Source organism: Dermacentor albipictus, chromosome 8, assembly GCF_038994185.2.
Source record: "Dermacentor albipictus isolate Rhodes 1998 colony chromosome 8, USDA_Dalb.pri_finalv2, whole genome shotgun sequence".
NCBI lineage: Eukaryota > Metazoa > Arthropoda > Arachnida > Ixodida > Ixodidae > Dermacentor > Dermacentor albipictus.
Window position 1 is genome coordinate 94385660 of NC_091828.1, and position 21665 is coordinate 94407324.

Genomic DNA, 21665 nt, shown 5'->3' on the forward strand with positions numbered 1-21665 from the left:
AATGGGATGCCGCCGATGGACGATGGCGGACAAGGGACCTCACGATCCCTTGTCATGACACTTGGGATCCCAGTATGACAGACCAACTGGCCTGAATTATTGCCTTTGTCTGTTTTAATACAGCACACTGAACCAGATGCGTATACCGAACTAGGTATCTGCAGCCAAGTGGAGTAGATTTGAACAAGACTTTGGCGGCAATGATGGGAACCAGCCCAACGACAGCCTTACCGCTTGTTGACGACAGGAACGGCCGACTCATTGTGGAGACTCTCACAAGCGATGTGGTCACAGAAGCGGGCGTACTTCTCCTGGGTGGCTGGGTTGCAAGTGTTGAGCAGAATGCTCAGGCCCTAGAAAGCATTAACAAATGTCATTGTGGCAAAGGATGCAAAGCTGTGAAAATAGCACGATTGATTCACAGCACTTATAGCAGGAGCGGCAAAAAGGCGGCGAAGGCTATGTGAGCCGCTGCTGTGTAGAGGTAGCATTTGAGTGGCAATACTTAGCTAATTCAAGGCACATTAAAAAATATTTTGTAGGGAAATGTTGCAAGAAGAAACACTCTTTAATACCAAACATGTTTCAAAGCTTTCTTAACCCTTCGCAGTCACGAACATTTGACCAATTTGCAGTCAGGAACCATTTCCCACGTTTTGTATGCCACGAACGCAGTAATTGATTTATTTCTAAAAATTTATTTCGTTCCCGAGGCTCTTGCACAGTGTAGTCTACAGCCAACATCATGTTGTTGGCGATCACCACAGGAACAGTTTTCTTTGGGTTTCTTATCATTGCTGTCCTCTTCCGTTCTCGCATCCGAGGATGTATGCTGGTAGACTGAAAGAGATACATATATGTACATATTACTCCTTGGCACTAAAACTGTCTTAAGGTTTCTCAACTCTGGCGTGTTCTTTCCATAAAACACACATGCTTGAAAACATTGACATCGTCTCGGTGCTTAGCAGCACAAAAAGCACATACACTACAGACAGACGACACCAAAGACAATACTCGTGGCGTTGTCTTCTTGTCTCGTGTCCCTTCTACGTGTTGCGCCGTTGGCACCAGGAAAAGGCACATGTGAATTCCTTCAAATGCGGAACTAAGAAATTGCTGCCTTCTTGCTCAGATATTGTTTAATGCGATTATTAATAGCTGAAAAAAATATTCCTGAGAAAGAACAGCACACGCAACCGTGTGTGCATGCCAAGCATTTCCAGACATCAGACTGGAACTGATATTTCCGCATGCTGGAAAGGGTCCAAGGTACGACTGCAAGGGGTTAACGTTTCTTTTAAAAACGTTATGTGTGAAAAACTGGCAAAATGAAAGAAAGTACAGAAAGTTCATGCACGTTTCTTTAAAAAAAACTACGGGGAGTGAAAGGGGAAGCCCTCTGAGACTGCCCACTTACAAGTGGCTTGAGGTTGTTGATGTAGTCCTTCCACCGGGGGTCGTCGAACTGAACCCCAAAGGCCGACAGCATGCTGTGAGTCAGGTCCAGCACCTCGACGTGAGTACCTGGGTGGTACATGTGGTCCGGTGCATCGTAGCCCGACAGGCCTGACACGTGCCTCAGTGGGCCGTTGTCAACGGTCAGCACCTTGCCCCCTGCTGGTAACGGAATGTACGCAAAAATGACGACAAATGGACACAATGTGACATAGTTATCCCGGGGTCCTGAAACTTTTACTGCCAACAGCCAACACAGTGTTGTATGGTTTTACTGGCTACGGTCACACAGTGCTAGAATATTTAATGCACTCTCCGAGCCTGTGGTCCATAAGCTTCTTTGGTTGACTTTACAAACCAGGGGAGTGGACACTATCGAGAATGGCGAGAGAGAAAGAGAACAACGCCACGTCTTGCGATATGTTGTGACTCAATAGGTGCGCAAACGTACACAATGAATCCCAGGAAGAGCACACATTACATGCATGCTACATTAAATACGTACTTCATTAGGTTTTAAAGGTGCAAATAGGAAATACATGCTGAGATGTGTAATTAAATATGCGTGTTTAGAAAAATAACTGTTCTTGATTTAGTGCGAGAGATGCCATACAGTAATTTCACACATACTACTTGCAGGAAGAGAGCACGAAACAGACAGCCATTTTGCTTGTGCCCAAGAGAAACTTGATACATAGCCTTTATAGGCTTTCTGAAACACCAAGAAATAAAAAAGGATCCCTTGACTGCAGTGACCCTTTGATTCCCTTACTAAAATACTACTGCGAACAGCAGTCCATGGTCACTCAACTCCTTGACATATTTAAAAATTCCCTGTAATCTTGAGAACCCTTTGCATTCTATTAAAAAAAATATTTAACATCATTCCTCAAACTATAATTTTCATTAATCTTGCGTCTTATTTTTTATTTTTTCGACACTGCCACTCGCTATTTTCTAGTGGAAAATGTTATGCAACCTGATATGCACATGTCGTTTGTGGCCTGAATGTACTGGGAGCTTAGAGTTGAAGAAAGGAAACACATGCAAGATAGATGACAATTACTGCTTCGGGGGCCAAGATAGGCACCAAAAGGGTGCAATTTTTTTCAAGTGTGATACTTCCAGAAAACACTGAATGAACTCTGGCGTCTCCTGAACGACACTGGAAAACTCCCAGAAAACGCATGAATGCATCTCAAACAATCGTTCTTACATACTTTTGACTTCATTTGCCAAGTAGCATCTCAAACCTACATTACATCTTATGTATTCCTTTGCTATAGTCAAGCAGGAAGCCTTTTTCTCAAATCCCATACACACTTTTTGCTTTGCACAAGCACGCTGTCAGGATTGACGGTGGGCCTACACTTCAGCTACCACTCTTCATTATTGAGCTTCATGCATCGCTTGTCGGCCCTCTGTGTCCACCACCACATAACACACACTGCACTCACCAGTCCCAGTGCTGCCACCTCGTGCCTCATATGGCAACTCCAGTCACTTACTCCGTCTCTTGGCACTCCCCCTACCCACTTGGATGGACGAAACCCATCCTCACGCACAGTGACAAATGCAAAGCTGCTGAATTACCACTTCAGATGTGTCACGATTTTTGAAAGCTAGCTCACCCTCAAGCACCGAGTCACCGGCACCAGGTGTAGTCGGTCTGTCCTCCGTTACGATGTCGGAACCGGCATCGAAGTGGCCAGAGTTACGGACGTTGCCCGAGCCGCCAAAGTTGGATGTGTGACCGCTGCTCCCTCGCGACCATGGCGGCTTGAGGAAGAACACTTTCTCTGGCGTTGGGTTTGGCCACGACAGGATACCCTTTTTGTCGACGCAGCAAAGAGTCTGAAAAATGGTTGGCAGGGATCACTTGAGAAAGGTGTCGACTTTCACGTAACTAACAGTTGGCATCGCCGTGCTGTCACGTGTCGAAGTGCATGCACCGTCTGCGCCTGGAGGCCTCCAGAGACGTGCAATGCATTAGGCTGCAAACGTAACAAAGCCAAGTGGACGCATAGCTATGCTACACTCAATCGGCTCTGCCAGAGCCATAGGCTGCGTCTGGACTTACGTTGTTGGCACGAGTGCTTTGCGCACACGTATCAGTATTCCTGCTGAGCAGTTGCTGCACTCTGGTGCATGCACTGGTGAAAGCAACACGAACAGTAAACATCAAGCTAAATCTATCTGCAATGCTTTCCTTAGAGCGCTCAGAATGGCCAGTGTCTTTCCAGCGGTATCATCTCGTGCACCATTGAGGTGCGATGCATGTAGCAGTACTGACGGCGTTCTAAGACGCCTTCAGATGCCCTTTTATAAGGTGTCGCCTTCGGAAGAAACTGCCAATTGTTTTTTGCAAGAGGAGCATACAGAGCACCTGAGCAACACAACAAAGAAGGAAGCTGCTCCTTCAAGTGCTCTTGTTGAACGCTTAAAACGGCAAATCACAAGATCAAAACGGATTGGGTTTCTCTTATCACAAAGGAAAGCAACTAAGTGTGATGGCAAATTCTTAAAATATTGAAGAATATGGATAACGAAAAGAAAATGGCTGAATCTGAATCATGGTAATCTCCCACCCACTTATGCAAAGATACTTGACAAAACTGCTGAAATGAGTGTGGCATGATATGCCGTCCTAAGGCAAATTTTATGCCCACTGTAAGGTTCGATGAGCCAAAGGCATCCTTTTGAATACTGCACTGTCTGTCGCTGACAATGGCTTTTGGATCTACACAATCAGACAATAAACATCAGTTGATAGCCAGCGCCCTACCTTGTCTGTTCAGTGGTCTCTTCTTTGTGCTGAAGATAGCTCCACGTTTCGAGACACTTTAGCAAACAAAGCTTCTGTGTGGAAGCTGAATTGGCTTTTTTTTAGCCTTTAACCACACCTCTTCGGTGGGCATTCAGTTTCATTTTCTAGAAATACGAGTTTTCAAGTGCTCAAATTTCCAAGCAAATGAAAACAATGAACGCGCACTCTCACAAGGAAACTCGAAGTGGACAGGACCGCGTTATGCAAGCAGGCTCACCGTCACACTACCCAGGACGTGCAGGAGGCTGGAGGTCCTCCAGAGGTGCGGTGCCTTGCCACGCAGCAGCGACAAGAACAGCGGCCGCACCTGGCCCCACGACAGGTCCGAGCTGTTGGAGTGCGTCGACTCTACCTCGTCCGTTTCTTCGAACAGGTCATCGTGGGCATGCTGTATGGCCTGTCAGGTGAGCGGGGTGACTGGCGTTTATTCAACAACCCGAGCAAAGTGTCAGGCAATCTGTACCTTTGCTTTGCCTTTCAATGCAATGATAGGGAAGTTTTCAGGTTGCGATAGCACTTGCTGACTGAATACTTTGGTTAGTCAGTGAGTGAGTGATTGACTGAGTGACCGAGTCGGTTGGCGAGTCTGACTGACACTTTGATTAAATTGATTGATCGATTTGTTCATTTTCCTAAGTTCCCGCTGTGGTAAATGTGAGTGTAAGTGTCAAGGAAGTCCTGAATACTTCAGAGTGAATGGGGCAACCCAGCAGTGAGGCCATGGATGCCATCCTACCTAGACTCAGTGGCATCCACAAGATTTTGAGAGCACAAGCTCAAGGATAGTTCATTGCTTATCAATATGGGTTACATTGTACTTAAATGCAATGTGGAAGCATTAGAAAACCTCCTGACCCCAAAAATGAATACCGTAAAACCCTGTTAATCGTACCCGCTTAAACAGTAGTTTCGTTTTAATAGTAAAGTAAAATCCCCTTCTCAGCGGCCATTGAACATAATGTGTTTTGTATCCGCATAAACTGTACAAGCTTATTGTGTATGCATTGGTTAAAACATAGCGTTTCCACTTTTCGTCGCACAAACACGGCGGTGCGTCATCTCCATCGGGCGGCCCGGCAGAACAAGCCTCAGAGATTGGAACAACGGCCTCCAAGTGCCCTGTGTGTTTGCGCGTGAAGCCACATCAACATCAACATCATTTCAGCGTCGTGCAAGGAAGAACTCGCATAACGCCAAAGCTTAGATAAAAACCACTGGGTGCTCAGCATAGAATAAAAATTGCACATCGTTCGTGCTATCTAACGTGGCCCAAAGAAGTCGGTGCTGGCGCGCCGACTATCTTGCTGCACTAAAATTCAACCTAGCATGCAAAGATGTACAGTCAATGGCCAATTATTCTTGCATGGAAAGAGCCATAAAGAAAGTCTGAATAATCAGGAACGCAGAAAGAACTAATTTTAACTGAAAACAGATAATTTTGTTGAATTTTATAGTCTACAATCAAAATTATGGTTTGATGCCATGTCGACAAAGACCTCACAGTGGCCATATGTTTGGCACTCAGAAAGCTGGGAAAAAAAATTAAAAATCACTCATAATTACAATACTCCCTAATGCAAAATTTGAGCGCAGCTCTATACGTGCTTCCATTTCACGATATATTGGCTGGCGGGGACAATCCGTCTCTTGCAACGCGTTGCAAATGGAGTGAAGTACGGCACAACAGCTTCGCTAATGGGGGGATCGGGAGAGGCAGCGCGTAAGTGACACATGAGCACGATTCACAGCAGCCGCCGCAGACAGACCTCCGCTCATGCAGTGCTTTCTTTTGCTATATGGTATCGGTGGACGCACTTGCCGCATGCCATCGTAAACAAACGACGGCGCAACTCTGATGCCATCTAGTAGCGGTCGTCGCTGCAAAGCCCATCTTGTGCGGCACTACACTTTTCTTCTCCCACTTTTGCCATACCTTCCTCCTCCGCTTCCCACTTCATGGTTCTGCTGCACCCTCCTCTCCATCATTTTCCTCCTTGTGCTCTCTTTCTTCACTATCACTGTCGTTCATCCCCCGCGTTCGTTCGGTTACGCTGACACTCAACGCAGGAACGGTAGATGCGCTCTTAAATATATATATATATATATATATATATATATATATATATATATATATAAAGAACAGACCCACCACACTGTGGTGATTGGAGTAGGTGAAGCCTTCAGTCCATTTTACCGCTGTGGCATGCCAACATTACCTTCGCTGTTGTCTACAGTGGCATGACACTAAAAATTGTGTTTGCTTCAGCAAATAGCTCTTCACACAGTCCAACCAATACAGCATCAAAACCTGTTGGCCACCACAAAGAAAGTTTTGCTTCAAAACTGTGTGAGAGCGAGGTGACGGGCGACAACTTGAATGGTGCCGACTTCATTCACGGTGCCATGTTTGCTGTTACGCGATATCATGCTCACATGCCCGAAAAATTTAGCGAGGTCAGAATATCAAGAGTACAGAATGCAAGAACGCAGAATATCAAAGACGGTAAAAATCGCATGAAGGAAGACATGTTGTGGTTTTTCATAGACAGCGATAAAGTGCTAGTCTAAGAGGGATGAGGACGGACATCAGGCAAATAAATTTACATTCAGTGAAGTCGAAGTTCGCTGGTTTAGTCTTTCTCTTATTGCCATAACCGGAGGCATTCTATGCTTTTCTTGCTAAAATAAAAATTGCACACACATTTGATTTCTACTTTGTTTAGGCGTTCTAATGTCATTTCTATGTTAATTTTCTACTTTGAACCCATAAACACTGGGTGCAAGTTCGATTCAGGGACGTGTTATAATCGGCACAAATATTGCTAAGTGAATCAGCGGTGTGTTTCGGCATTTTTTTTATGCTCCTTGTCTAATTCAACCAATCCGCTGGATAATTCAACCAATTCCACAGGTCCCATCAGGGTTGAATTAACTGAAGCCGACTGTACTCAGCTTCGAGCTATTCCCTGTGAAAGAGCTGGCGGGACTGACCGTCTGCTCCTGTGTGGCCACCATGAGGTGTAGCCTGGCCGTTCCAAGCGCGTGCAGACCTAACCAGAGCGCAGGCAGTGACAGCGGCAGCAGGGGCAAGATGGCCAGGGCGGGCTGCAGCACCAGCTCCTTCACGCTGCCCGCTCGGTCCCCCAGGTAGCGCCACTGGGCCAGCTTCAGCACAGTCGTCAGGACCTGACACGAAAGGCAGAGGTGGTGATGCATCCAAAGGCACAGCACAAGGCTGCAAATGGAAGCCCACAATGAAAGCTTCGCAGTTGTGTCAACAATTTGTCTGGGTCCAGGTGATTGAAACCAGCACCCCTGCATCTCTGGGGCATTCGCTCTACCAACTGGGACGCTAGCAGGCAGCAGGGCGACAAGAGTGAATGAATTATCAAATGAAAGCACGGGAACAGGGAATAAGAGGTTGTCACGTTCTGCCGAAATCGACAACTGATTCAGCCGAAATCTGCAAGAAAGAGGAATTAACGTGACAAACATTGACGTTTCGCTTTGTTATTAAGACTTAATGAGGGTTGTTTATGAGCACCGACAACCAGGACAAGCAGACACACACTAGCACTTGTGTGCCCACTTGCTCGTTCCTCATTGTCAATGCACTTAAACAGTCCTAAGACAGGAAGTTTAGCGAGAGGCAATGCTGTCATTCGTCATGATAGTAGCACATTAAGCAACAAAGAAAGCCCATAAAGGTTTCTTGGTAGTTTTACGTTACTTCAAACCTCAGACCAGAAGAAATTTTTCTTAAACCGCCAAGCTTTCTTTCCAAGAAATCCTTCCTTTCCGAGAAAACCACCGTGGCAAGTAGGACACACAGTCCTGCTATGACATAAAGAAAAATCAAATTACGGGGTTTAACACTGCAAAGCAGCATACTGGCTTTGGGCGATACCGCAGTCACGGCATAAGTGCATTGCACTTGGGGCTCTGGATAAATCTCGACAGCCTGGGGTTCTTCCACACGTGATCGAAGTGTACGAGCGTGTTTGCCTTTCGCCATAATCGAAATGCGGCTTCCAAGCCTGGGAAATGAACTAGCAACATCACTGTGCTCAGAAGCTGAATGCCACGCTCAGTGGGTCTTTTCGATTCGTCCTCCCAGACTGCCCGACACGCTGCGTATGCAACACTCATTGGCTGAAAGCAGCGCTTCAGGGAGTCCTGGGCAGCCTGGAATGGATAACCGAAGAGACCCACTGAGTCATCAAAGTGGTGGGTGCTTCGAGATTCCAGTGCAGGCGGACACTTTGACAGTCTAGCAAAGCGGAGATGGGAAGGGACAGGAGAGGGGCTCACAAGAATGCCGATGACGGTCCTCTCGAGGTAGGTGCTGTTGACGTGGTGCAGCTCCTTGGCGAACATGGACACGGGCCGCATGAGCGAGTTCTCCAGGCAAAGCCTGCAAGGGGAATGAATGGAAGCGTGAGCCACATATACAGGTGCAGGTGGATAAGAAGGGTCCTGACGTTTGGTTAGGTGGTGCCAGAATTGTGGGCAGTAAGGCTTTGCCGTTATGACAGCCTTCACCACGTAGTCATGCATTGTTACAATAAAGTCGCACCTGGCATGAAAATGACTTTGTTATATCTGATATTCTTTATAAGCATATATTCATCATATGCTGATATCCGCAATAAATAATTTAGATTTATTTTGTTACATTCAATAATTCATTATATATCCGTGTTTGTTATTTCAAAGTCTATTGAAGCACAAGGAAAATAGAGTGCTCAGGACCAAACTGTGCTGTCAATGAGACCAACCAAAACAGACCATATGGCATACGCATCAAACTGTAGCATGCACACAGTGTGGCAGTGTTACTGCAGTCAAACCATGATATAATAGATACGGGTAAAACAAATTATTGGATATGGTGAAGTAAATATAGAACTGAATAATTTTTTTTGCAGCTATTAGTGTATACCAGGTGCGTGACGCACTTGAGGACATCATGACGATTTCACGAAAGCAACAATATTTCAGATAAGAATGCTAAGAATGATAAGTGTTCGTTCCAAGTTTTTTTACATTGTTTCTCTTTGCTCTTTTCAGCAAGTTAAGTAACATCATTTTTAGTCTCAATTATTGACTGAATGGGGCTTCGATAATGGCCTCATGCTCGGGTCAGATAGTGTGTGCTGATGTTGAGCGGTGCTTCAACAACGGCAGTGTTTGGCAGGTTTTCAACATTGTGCGACTGCTTGTTAGTCTTCCCTATACATAGTAGAGTACCACGTTTATACAGTCTATTTCCATTCATTCGACCATAACGGAACAAGCGAAATTGATCGAATTATCCAGCGGGTTGAATCAAACAAGACGCAAGAAAAAATCCCAAAACACAACTAACGCATTTGGAAGTATTTGCCCGAATCGAACATTCCATCCACGAAATCAAATAAGTGCTCAATTTCTATGTGTCCAAAGTTGAAAACTAACGTAGAAACTACATTAAAGCTGTTAACTAAAGTAAGAAATGTAACGCGCACACGATATTTTAGCAAGGAAAATGGGCAAGGGCCTAATATATGTTGCACAATGGAAGTCAGTTTTATACAGTCAGCTTCACTGCACGGTCTTTTAAAGTCGGCTATGCCGAAGTACACTTCTGTTAAGTGGTAAAGCATACAAACGTCGCGAATGCTGTTTTTGTTTTGAATCCGACTACACCACGCAGAAAATTCCAGACCAATTTTTCTTCAAAAGAAGGAAGGGGTGCGCGTCAGAATTCCATAAATACTTTAATTAGACATCATGACCTACGGTTATTTCTAGAAAGTCTTCCTAGGGCTGTCTGATCGAGTTTGAATTATCCGGCAAAGGCGAATTTTACGATTGAAATAACGAAAGTTTAGGCCCACGGAAATGCATGGGCGCCGGTCGGGACCTTCGGTCGGAATCGCATTAACCGAAAATTCAAATTAACCGGATCCAAATTGATGGAAGTCTACTGTATTAGGAACTAGGCTGCTACATTGAGGGTTCATAAGCATGAGTTCATAAGCAGCCACTCTTGAATTGCACAGGCCTCATGGAAGCAAGCAAATCAACTGCTCAGGAGTGGCGCCTAATGATACTGTGCGATGTTTCTAACTGGATATTTTCGGTGTTCTCACTCGTCATGGCCTCCACCTGCTGGAGGAACTCAACCGCCTGAACGGCGTCTGACTACTGGTATGGTGGCTATTTCTCTTTTTCACACAATTGGCTATAGACGGTTTTCATCCCAAAAAGAGGTAATTCGGCGGCATTCAAAAACATAGCATTGTATGTTGCTGCGGTTGGCCTGTAAGGCGACTAGGAAAGCGTATGGCTTCATTTCCTCTGTCAAGATTGAATGCTGATACCCTGGAATAAATGTGGTAACTAAGTGATGTAGGAATGGTAAAGGCGAAGTATGGTGTCTAGACAGAATAAGAATGATAGCGTCTAGGGTGATTCGAAGCCGCATTCTTTCCTGTAATATGCAACTTTATCATACCAAGGTCCGACTGTACAAACAAAGAAAATAAGCACAAAAGTAGAACGAACAGAAACAGAAAGTACTGAATAAATAGTACAAAATCCTGAACGAACACAAAAGCACGAGTGCAAAAGAAGAAACGGTGACACTTGTGAACTAGTAGCAGTTAATAAGCAAACGTTAATTAATCAGTCTAAACTGACTTGGTTTTGCACCTCGGTGTCCTTTAAAAGGTTACTCCGGTGTGAAACAATCGGCGAGCGGCGAATCTGTACCTGAAGAACTTCAGGTAAGGCACTTCGAGCATGACAAAGCGGCGAGGCTCGACCGGCCGTCGCAGCCGAGCCCCAGTGAAGGTGGCACAGGTCCCGATGCCCGTCTCTGGGACAAATGTCTCCTTCTCTTCAAGAACCAGTGGTGTTTCTTTGCCCTGCACGTATCCGAGGAGAGGCAATGCATAGATGAGCTGCAGAGCGTGGCATCACGAAGATATCCGAGGGCAGTGTGATTTCATGCTACCGTCACATCCAGGGCATCACACACAAAATATATATATATATATGTATATGTATATATATATAAATTCGGATTCTATTAATGTTGTCTGAACACAGGATTAAAACATGCGGCCACGTTTGCAAAAGTTGTGTGGCAGAAATTACTGTACAAGGCAGAGAACAGTGAAAAGAGGTGTCACTTGTACGCTCTTTCTGCCCGAACTATGGGCACAAACATGCCCCTTTGTTTAATTAAGGACATGCAACTTGTCTACCATATGCACTTGTGTATTGTACAGCAACATATCTCTTAATGAAATGACAACTGCCTTGATAATAACTTAAAGCACTTTCACAGGCCAGTAATATCTGGGGGGGGGGGAGGGGGGAACAACAGCATGATATTTGTGCAAATAAGGCATTATTGCCATTTTGTGTAAAAACAATTGGGAAGGTTCGTTCAGCGCATTTTGTGACTACGTACACTCGACAGTGCTGTGTGCAAAACTAAGAAAACTGCAAGAGTGGTTGGTACACGCTCGGACGTAAAGAACTGCGCGGAAATGGGACAAACAAAAAGCATGAACGAAACGCTGACACTTTGAAGGGAAATGAAACAACAGGAGAGGAAGATAAACACGACAAAACTTAGCCGCTATTAAGTTGCTGCACATCTTAAGGACAATAAGACCTTATGATGGTCAACACATTCTGTTGTAACACTGTTAGACGCACACAGTCATACTTTCCAGGAATATCCCCACAAATAAAATAATTTGCCTGTATCATTATTTAACCCATTCGCTGCCGCACTCCGCACTCGCGTGTGGGCCATCCGTACCGCATATTTTTTCACCGAAAGTGCGCGCGTGCCACACGCTCACCTTTCTGCGCGTCATGAGCGCCGCAGCAAACTATTTGCTGGGCACTGATAAACATACATTTATCGACATTTGAGAAATCTTCACAATTTATTATGTGCAGTTTTTTTCAAGTCACAAGCGTGTGAAAAATCTGGAAGCATTCAGGCATGTGCAGAGCTGCATCACACTTTTCACCCTCCCAGCAGCTTTCCCTTTTCTTTCCTTTAGCCTTGCACACCTGGCATTGCCTTGAGGCTACTCATCGCTGTCGCTATCGAAGAGCATATCCAATATCTCACGCTCGGAGAGAGCACGCCGTCCACTGGGCACCGCCATTCCTTCAGCCGCCAGAGATCATCACGAAAAAGAAAAGTGCGTTCAAATGACACAACTCAGTACTGCCATCTATCGGTAATATATCCAAGCATCTTCAGATCAGGTGATAAGTGCTGCCATCTATCAATAGCTTCTCGAAATCCTAAAAGCGGCAGCCCGGCGACTCGCCGGCTTCGGCAACATTGCCGCTGCAGCTATGCCCGTCGATTCGCCGGCATTGGCAGCGAATGGGTTAACATTTGTGGCTTTTCAAATTGTATTAAATATTCTCGCATAACATTATCAAATTTTTTTTATGTTCTTTTATTTTGCCATTTTTGCTTTGTATTGATGACCTTTTATCTTTTCACCATATATTTCGTGTATTTTTGCCTCAACCTTCAAGGTCTTTTCTTGCTTCTAAAAATGTATCCTCAATTATGTGCTGCATTTGACTTATGTTCTTTTTTTCTAGCCTCCCTCTCATAATGTACTCACATGTACCTTGAACGGCCTGAACACAATGGAATGTCTAATGTACAAGAGGGAATAGTTACAAGGTGTGCGTACTCCTAATGGCACACTGCACGCATGTAGCCCACCTTTATACCATGCTACCTAGTATATTAACAATAAAATAAATAAATAAATAAATAGCAAATCATTGACAGAAATTAAATTTTCTTGCTGTGAAGATAGCGATACGGCGAGAGCCCTTCGTTAATCCTTTTTCTCTGTGGTCGCAATGCACTGTTCCTTACATTCAAGTGAGACAACATTTAAATTAAAGCCCCCAGATGGCAATAGCCACGAGCCAAAGCTAAGCCAATCCAGAGTGACTTGCCTTTGTGAGCAGGCTGCACTTTCCTGGCACCTGATGTCCAGGCCTGATGACCACCACGTCCCCTTCGACCAGCAGGTGCACGGGCACATTGACCAGCTTGTCGTCGCGCACAGCCCACTGCAGGCTGATGCATGGCGATGCTGGCTGGAACAGCGGGGCGTAGTCTGAGGTGCTCCAGGGCGCCTCGTCGCCGCTCCCGTGGCCCAATGTGTCTTTGCAAACAAGAGCAAAGGAAAGGTGAATAAGTGTGGAAAATCACAAGGGCATTTGAATAAGCAGTCACCTAAAGACTCATGATCATATGGCCATAATCATCATCATTATCACATTGGACTTCATAGCATTGTGGGCAGTGTCAACATCAATGTCATCATTATTTTTTGTCACTGTCATGGGGGATCAAAACATAATTATCACATTCAATGCCACTGTCATCTTCATCACGAACACCACAAGCAGCACAGCAGAGCGTCATCATGTGATGATGTTGCTCCGACACACACAATGTGTGCACATCAGAAAGTATTGTGTTGCCATCTGTGGGCATCAGCATGGCATCGAGGCTAGCAACTCGGGTTCAGAAAAGTGGTTATATGGAGGCAAACAACTGCTCTCGCATTTAAAACACCTTGTGTTTGTCAAGAGCAGTGGTTGGGCATGCCACAAAATGGTGTAACGGTAAAATGCAAACGGCAATATATGCTATGTATATACTTCCTAATTGGCTCCCCCGTGATGTCGTGGACTGCAGAAACTTCTGACCCAAGGGTAGTCATTGTTCATTAAAAAAAAGTAGAAACAGATGACTTGCATTTTATGTCAATGCACGTGCCATGGTGGCAACCACTAGCTTGATGAATTGCTGAACGATGAACCAATCAGCTTATCCTCCAACTACCTTCAGCAGTACAGCAGAGGCTGCGAATGGAATGCTAGTATGGCATCCATAAACACACATGCAAGCCGTCTTTTGTATCGAAAACTCAAGAGCATTCCCAAATGGAAAATTCTGCACAACTTTCTTGTGTAGTAAAAGAATCTGAATTAAAGGATGGCAACCACAAAACCTGGGAGACCATCGACAGTACAGTGCAAGTGCAAATGTAAAACAGAAAGAAAAGTCTCACGTTTCATTGCAACATTATTTGCATATCTATGTGCCTATTTGCATACAAACAAAGATTGAGAACTATGCTCAACAGCTCATGTTCAAAAGCCACATTTTTCATGATAATTCTATAAAAAAATTACCAGCACCTGAAGCAGGGTTGTGCTCTTCAATACCTTAAGACGGTTTCGAATTAGTTATGTAACTGTACTCATTTTCATTTCATTTTATTTCAGCATTCTTTTTTACAGCAGAAAAAGAACACTAGGGCAAGAACGAAAAGCTGCAAAACAGCAGCTTGACTAGGTCCTTGCAACCTAAGTGCATTCTTAGGTAGCAACCTAAGAATGCACTGGCTACGCCACTGTCTCACATTGCACTGAGAATTTGAGTCGATGCATGAACCAATTACATTGCTCATTTCTGTGATGGCCTGGCAAAGGTAAACAACGTATTTCACTCTTCAAGCTTTAAAACGGTTTCGAATGAGTTATGTAACTGTACTCGGTAGCAACCTAAGAATGCACTGGCTACACCGCTGTCTCACCTTGCACTGAGAATTTGAGTCGATGCATGAACCAATTACATTGCTAATTTCTGTGATGGCCTGGAAAAGGTAAACAATGTATTTCACTCCGGCGGTCATTGCATTCTGGAGAGCGGACTCCAGCCAAAGCCCGCAAGCTTGCCCCCATTGCTCAACCCCGGTGGAACGAATGGATGTCTGCCACCTCATCTGGACCTGTTTAGGTAGACAGGCGTAGACTGTAAGCGTCGCCTTTCCGAGGCGTGGATGGGGGCTGCGAACCCAGAAGCCTACCATACATGGACAAGCTCCCACACCTGTACCCAGATACTCTTAAAATTTATACATGCTTCCAACTTAGCTGCCCCGCTTGAATCCCTCCTACATGTTGCCTAGGCCTGCGGGGTCCTTCTTATTAGAAATAAACAACAAACTTTTTGCAATATTAGTGTCCCTCTGGATTTATGTTACGGAGCACAGAGGCACAAAGGGCAGTTGTTTTTTGTTTTGTTTTGGCAGAGATTCTATCGAATTCTTAGGCTGTCCCAAAGTACAGTTTGGTATGACAGAAGTCATAGATTGAAAGCAGTGGGCAAACAGACGAGGATGAATCCCTCATCCTATGTTCTTTCTTAGTTGTTCTCGTCGATTCGCGCACTGCTTGTCATACAATCTGTGCAACATAGCTAATCTGCTGAGCATCCTTCCAACAATTCAAGCAGGCGGTAGGTATGCAACTTGTCCGAGTAGTGACAATTAGCAAACAGAAGCCAGGATAAGGGTGACGTACTGGCCAACGTGTTGACCATGGCCTGGGCGCGGTGCCTCATTTCCATGTGACGTATTCTTGTCTCCCAGATCACGAGGATGACATTGAGCGCCAGCACACAGATGAGGAAGAGAGAGTCGCCAACCAACACGGGTCCCCTGCAATAGAACCAGCCCGCATGTAAAACAATTCCTGCCTGTTTCTTCCGGCGCTGTAAAAAGATAGTCAATCTGACATTGCCGTTAAGTGTCAAGCATTCTTTGACTCATTCCTGTTCGACTAATTTGAGTCATTTCATGGTTCCTGTCTTGTATCAATCCAGACCTCTTCAATAAGAATGAAACACAAGCCCGATGGCTGCATCACACCACAGCCTCCCAGCTCTACCAGTCAGATGCTTTCATTGCAAGGCCACATTTTTAGACATCTTTCTTTCATGCCAACAGCAGCTAGCTATCAACAGCAGCTAGCGCCAATATAGCTAGCAACTAGCTAGATTGTAGCAAACCACTGTCTACCACCACTTGAAGCTTGTACTGCTGTACAAGCTTTCTTTCTAAGAAACTCGTCATATGTGTTTCATTTGTACTTCATGATACGGTCGTGTGAAGGAGAATTTTCCCCTTTCATAATCCCTGTGCACATGCGGGCCTTGTTTCTGGTTTTGTTTATTTGATCTGGCACTCTTTTACGTATTTGGTCTTGTATTGTTACGCTGCATATGTTTGTAACGTGATGATATCGGCGATAAAGATTTTAGATTTACTACTTTATCCGATAATTCGTTCTTTGACGCTATTGGCTACTTTTCTCAGTCTGTGCAAGGAAGCCAATTGCAACCAAGAAATTGGATCGCAATCGGGCTTGATCACGATTGAATGTGCCCCGTGTGTAATGCTAAATGTTTAGGGTAGCCGAGCCTCCAGGGCCCACTTGCAGATCTGCCAGTGTGGGAGGCACATTTTTATGGTAACAGAGCAAAGCGAGGGACATCTGCAAGTTTTAAACATTTGAATGTGCAAGTTTAAAACACATCTTGCCCTGCTGCAACACATTTTTTTATATCCTGCTGCCAAGGCACAATGAACCATCCATAAACAAATATCTTTTTTTTTCTCTGTTCGAGAGAGCAACAGGATGAAGCAATCTGAAATATATTTCATTGGCTACTCCTCAATTAGACATCCAAAATGAGCACTCACCCTCCAAGGGAGTAGGCCACCACAAACGCCACCACTTCGAAGAGCAACAACACCACGCTTGGCCAGCGGAATATAGAGTGCGGGTTGTTGTGGTGGAATGACTCCCCGAGCCACGTCACCTGGCATTCCTTACGCTGAAAGACAATACAAAGAAGGCCATGAGAAGTGTGGCAAAAAAATAACTAGTTGAAACACATACAATGCAGCTGGAAACATTTTGACACAAGCAAACGTTTTTGTCTCAAAAGCAAGAGATTCTGCGAATAAGTGAAAGAGATACAAAGGAAAATGTCCATTCACAAGTTGCATGCAATCCGCAGCACATTTGCAACAACCACTCCTGCTATTGCAATTTCTTGAGACCTCAAATCTCAAATAAATTAATATAGCGTGTTCTTCTAGGCACTTCGCTCACGTGATCCGAAAAGCACAGCTAATAGTTTGGCAGGAATTTACGCAAGATTGTGGTTAAGAATGGTGTGTGCGCTCCTGATATGATTTTGCAGAGCTATATGTCTATCACCAAACATGATGTAGGTTCCAAACTAAACATACATATTGAAATCATTCCGACATCACCCGAAGTGTCAATAACGATAATGGAAGGATGCACCCTTGTTAGCCCTAGCTTATTCACCTATCATTTGTCTGCGTTACTATGCCTCCACAGCCCAAAGTGCTATCCATGGCCAACATTCAATGCAGACATGAGCGTGGTCCTATGGCCGTCCCTGAACCAGCCTGAAATTTGTTAGAGTCCGAACGTCTGAGAATGCTTAATCATTTTCCTTAACAGACACCTAAGTGGCATCGCGTAAGTGTCAGCATGACTACTCTCTTGTTACATAGTACACACTCTCTCTCAATCTTCACTTGGTCCACACCGTAATGTGCCCTCAACACTTCCCTTAATCTTCACAAGAAAAGCTGTTTATTGGCCAATATCATTAACAAGCCCTTTAAGCATCAGCTCAGAGGTGCACCTCTTAAGCAACTACTCATCATGAGAACTGCTCAGCACGCAGCAAAGTGGAGCGACTTCAGACAAGATTCAGTGCTGCTGCCCCTTTCTCAGAAGCTAACATGGTGCATCCAGCAGAGGTACCCTTATATACAAAAGATACATATATACTTCACTTGAGTCTGATGTTGTCGCTAAACTATGTTTCACACTTAGCAGGCAGTGCCGCAGAAGCTCTGTAAGTAGTACGGTCATGGAAGCCTCACACTGCAGTGCAGTCATATTTAACTTAAGAGACGTCGCAGAGCAGTCGTTCCTGATTTTGGATGCTTTTAACGGAATAACTACTTCACATGCTACAAGCACATCTTGTGGGGTAAGATTGCGTAAAATCGTACACCATTCGTGAACCTTTGTGCTTCCAGCATGCGATGTACTATGTTTTGGTCGTGAGCCCAAACGGTTTGCCATGGCCGCCCGTTGTGTAAACGTGCCACTCCGCTTGTTTGATGGCAGATAGGTTCAGATTTGCGACATTTTCCATGCAACAATTACGTCGCATTTAGCGACATCAAAGTACAGTCGTACAGTTGCAAAGTACAGTCGAACAAAGTTGTAGACGTGTAATGTACCGCCCACAATAGAGCATGCTAAGCATGTTCAACAGAAGAAAGCCTTTGTTCAACATAAGTTCGAGAGGGGCTTAATGATGTAAGTCGCTAATTTGTTTATGCACACTTTGCCTAAAATAATGTGTGACAGCAGCCAGACACACCGCATCGTGGTCCAAGGCGTGCTCAACGGCGAAACGCAGGAGATACGCACAGTAAAGCAGAGATCATCGAATGCCACTATCACCTCCCTTGTCGTCAAAATGCTTTTGTTTGTTTACAGGATACTCATCACTGTTACATTCTTTGACATTCGTGTCCTTTCTGCCCTGGATGGTTTTGAAGATGTCGTAGGTCATTAGTTGAACCTACATCATCATGTCAACATATTCGTCAGCTGTTGCACCATCTGATGCAGTACAACAAGCAATGCATGAATTGAGAGATTCCTGGAAGACTGCAGCAGGTACGGCTGATAGTCTAATACTTCTGCAGCACTTAATTCATACATAAGCACATCTGTGAAGTGGCGGCACTAACGTTGCCGTTAGCACGAGACCAGAGCACACATCGGTGACATCTGTGTAAAGCAATCATTCAACTGTCAGGGAAACCTAAATTTCTTCGGTGTACAGCCAAATTTGTTGTAGTGGTCTTCGTTGTACAGGCATTCCCAATACGCATGAAAGATAGGAATTCAGCTGGGGCATAAGTAACACTTCGCTATACAGGCCATTTTGCTGTAGAGCCGTTCGACTGTATGGGACTTAATTTTACATTGAATTACACGATGCACACCTTTCATTCATAGATGGCGCTGCATCAGTGGGAGATCTCTCTATGAGAGCCTTTGTAGTGTTGTTGCATGCTATTTATGAAACGAAGTACATCTATATATTCCTCAAGCATCCTCGTGTAAGCGGGTGTGTTTCTGCCATCCCTGTTGCATGCGCAACATCATTTCATTTCTTTGCTTCGAAACGGTCTGCAATAGATGGGTCGACAGTATTCCGCAATAAGTGAAACACTCACCATAAACTGTTGCAGTTCCGTCTTGAGGCTATGATGCAGACGCCGCAGAGCCTCTGCGGTTGTCAAACCAGAGGGCTCCATGATCGAGAAGGGCGCGTCGTCTGCTGCTGCCTCACCGGGTTTCCTTGTACCAGCTCTTTTCTTCACGCAGGCATTACGACGCGGCCTGGAGCCATGACCTCGTAATCAAGGCTCTGGACACAAGAGAGGAACGTCGCTAGGTCCGCGATCGTTATCTTATCGCCAGGCGCCGACCAGCAACGACGCGCAGTTTGTAGGAGGAGTTCACGATCGAACGTGACCGCGGAACTGAAGATCGGTGTATCGCAAAACACGTACGCTTGTTTATCAAATGTTCGATGCGCTTGCGGTTCGTGTTTACAGGTATAGGGGTCTCAGAAAGCTTAATAAAGGCGAGGAAATTGGCGATTGGTGAGAACAAAAATTCGCCCTGCATGCGAGGCACGATTAGTCGGGAGTGGGCCGCGAAGAGTTGTGACACAGGCCGGTGAACGAGACTGTAGTGTACGATCGTCTCGAGCGAATACGTTCAAGTCCCCGGTGGAATTACTATAATAATAGTTGGGGTTTTACGTGCCAAAACCACTTTCTGATTATGAGGCACGCCGTAGTGGAGGACTCCGGAAATTTTGACCACCTGGGGTTTTTTACCGTGCACCTAAATCTAAGCACTCGGGTGTTTTCGCATTTGGCCTCCATCGAAATGCGGCCGCCGTGGCCGGGATTCGATCCCGCGACCTCGTGCTCAGCAGCCCAACACCATAGCCACTGAGCAACCACGGCGGGTAGAAAATTACTATACCATATCCTCACTTGTTATCGTTTGGAGGTCCACGAAATCAGTGTGAAGCAAGTTATATCGGTCGGTAATCGTACGGGTAATAGGTAAACGATCAGCTATTGTCCCCCGGGGATATGGTGCTCGGTCGACAAACAACGCACGGCGTACCGGTACGTCGTATCGCACCCGGGTCGATTGCGTTACTAGGAGCGTGTCCAGTCGAACGGACCGGGATGGATCCAAAGAATAGCCCCGGTTTACTGAAGCAAAGGCCACAAGCTAAGAAATGGACGTTCGGAATTACGAAAGAACGGAAACTCCGCGACGCGGACTGACACTCGAGCTCTCGGACTCTCGAACAATGACGCCTTGGGCAACTGACATTTCGCGAACGCAGAGCTTGACGAGGAGCTTACCGCACTGGCGGATTCCCGCGCCTTAGAGACGTCAAAGGAAGCGTCACATTGAAAGGCTATTAACTGCGCGACAACTGTGTTATGAAAGCTGTCTGCTAGTTTTTATTTGTGGTCAGTGGCAAACGCCATGCTGCTTTGTGTGCACGACTGGCGCGACACGCACGGCGAAATTTTATTAAAACACAAAATATTTTCCACTCTTTACAGTTTCTTTAGAATTTGGGTTGGTCTTTACAGTATTATTACAAATTAGTTTTGAAATCTTGTGCAAGTTCTTGAATTGCGTTACTTTACTCGTATTTATGCTAAAATTATTATTTTTTGTTGAGCCGCCATTTTGTGTAGGACTTTTTGATTATCTATTTTGTTTCAGCTTCTATTCGAGCAAGAAATCGGTAGCGAGTACTATTGAATGCGCAGCGGAGCTTGTTCACTATAAACGACAAAATTTGTTATTTCGGTTTCGTAACTTAAGGTGCCGTAAGTAACTACAAGCAAGAGACATAGCGACCACGTGCATGTTAGGTTTCGAAACTCTATGGATTTCATTTGAAGAAACTTCGTGTGACTTGAAGAATTGTTCACTGAAGTGACGGCCTTATATGAATACTTATAAGACCTCATGTGTAGGAGACAGTTCAATTTTCCAGCCTGAGCCCTCTCGCACCAACAAAAATCTGGCATCTCTTCCTTCGTCTAATTGTCTTATACTTATATAAGTCTTATACTTCGCTATCACTAATACTGCTTCGCCTTTTCGGCAAAACTGCAGCCTCTTTTGTTTTTTTAATGTGAGTTCGGTATAAGCGCTGCTACGCATAACTGCCATCAATTTTGATTTCGAGTCCATCCGGCTTGGCCTCATTTTGGTTACTGAGTGAATTATGTATATTTATGACCTCTGCATGCAAGTGACGATGTTTCGATCCCTAATAAATGTTGTAAATTATTAG

At 45.0% G+C, this 21665-nt stretch overlaps 1 protein-coding gene across 3 annotated transcripts in view; it reads right to left on the bottom strand.

Moving 5' to 3' along the window:
• Window positions 1–20847, bottom strand: part of l(2)k05819 (transmembrane protein 94-like protein l(2)k05819) — a 65869-nt gene extending 45022 nt beyond the window's left edge. Inside the window, exons 1-12 of one of the 3 annotated variants that reach the window (XM_070523743.1) lie at window positions 20713–20847; window positions 19495–19688; window positions 16891–17024; window positions 15710–15846; window positions 13286–13497; window positions 11042–11196; window positions 8597–8699; window positions 7277–7471; window positions 4503–4682; window positions 3090–3312; window positions 1421–1527; window positions 232–353 (exon numbers count right to left, since the gene is read on the bottom strand). In XM_070523743.1, coding sequence (XP_070379844.1) covers window positions 232–353; window positions 1421–1527; window positions 3090–3312; window positions 4503–4682; window positions 7277–7471; window positions 8597–8699; window positions 11042–11196; window positions 13286–13497; window positions 15710–15846; window positions 16891–17024; window positions 19495–19575 — 1649 coding nt within the window. In that variant the 5' untranslated portion in view covers window positions 19576–19688; window positions 20713–20847. Of the gene's footprint in view, window positions 1–231; window positions 354–1420; window positions 1621–3089; window positions 3313–4502; window positions 4683–7276; window positions 7472–8596; window positions 8700–11041; window positions 11197–13285; window positions 13498–15709; window positions 15847–16890; window positions 17025–19494; window positions 19689–20712 lie in introns of all 3 variants that reach the window. The other 2 variants (XM_070523742.1, XM_070523741.1) reach the window with 2 other exon arrangements.
• Window positions 20848–21665: the final 818 nt, after the last annotated feature.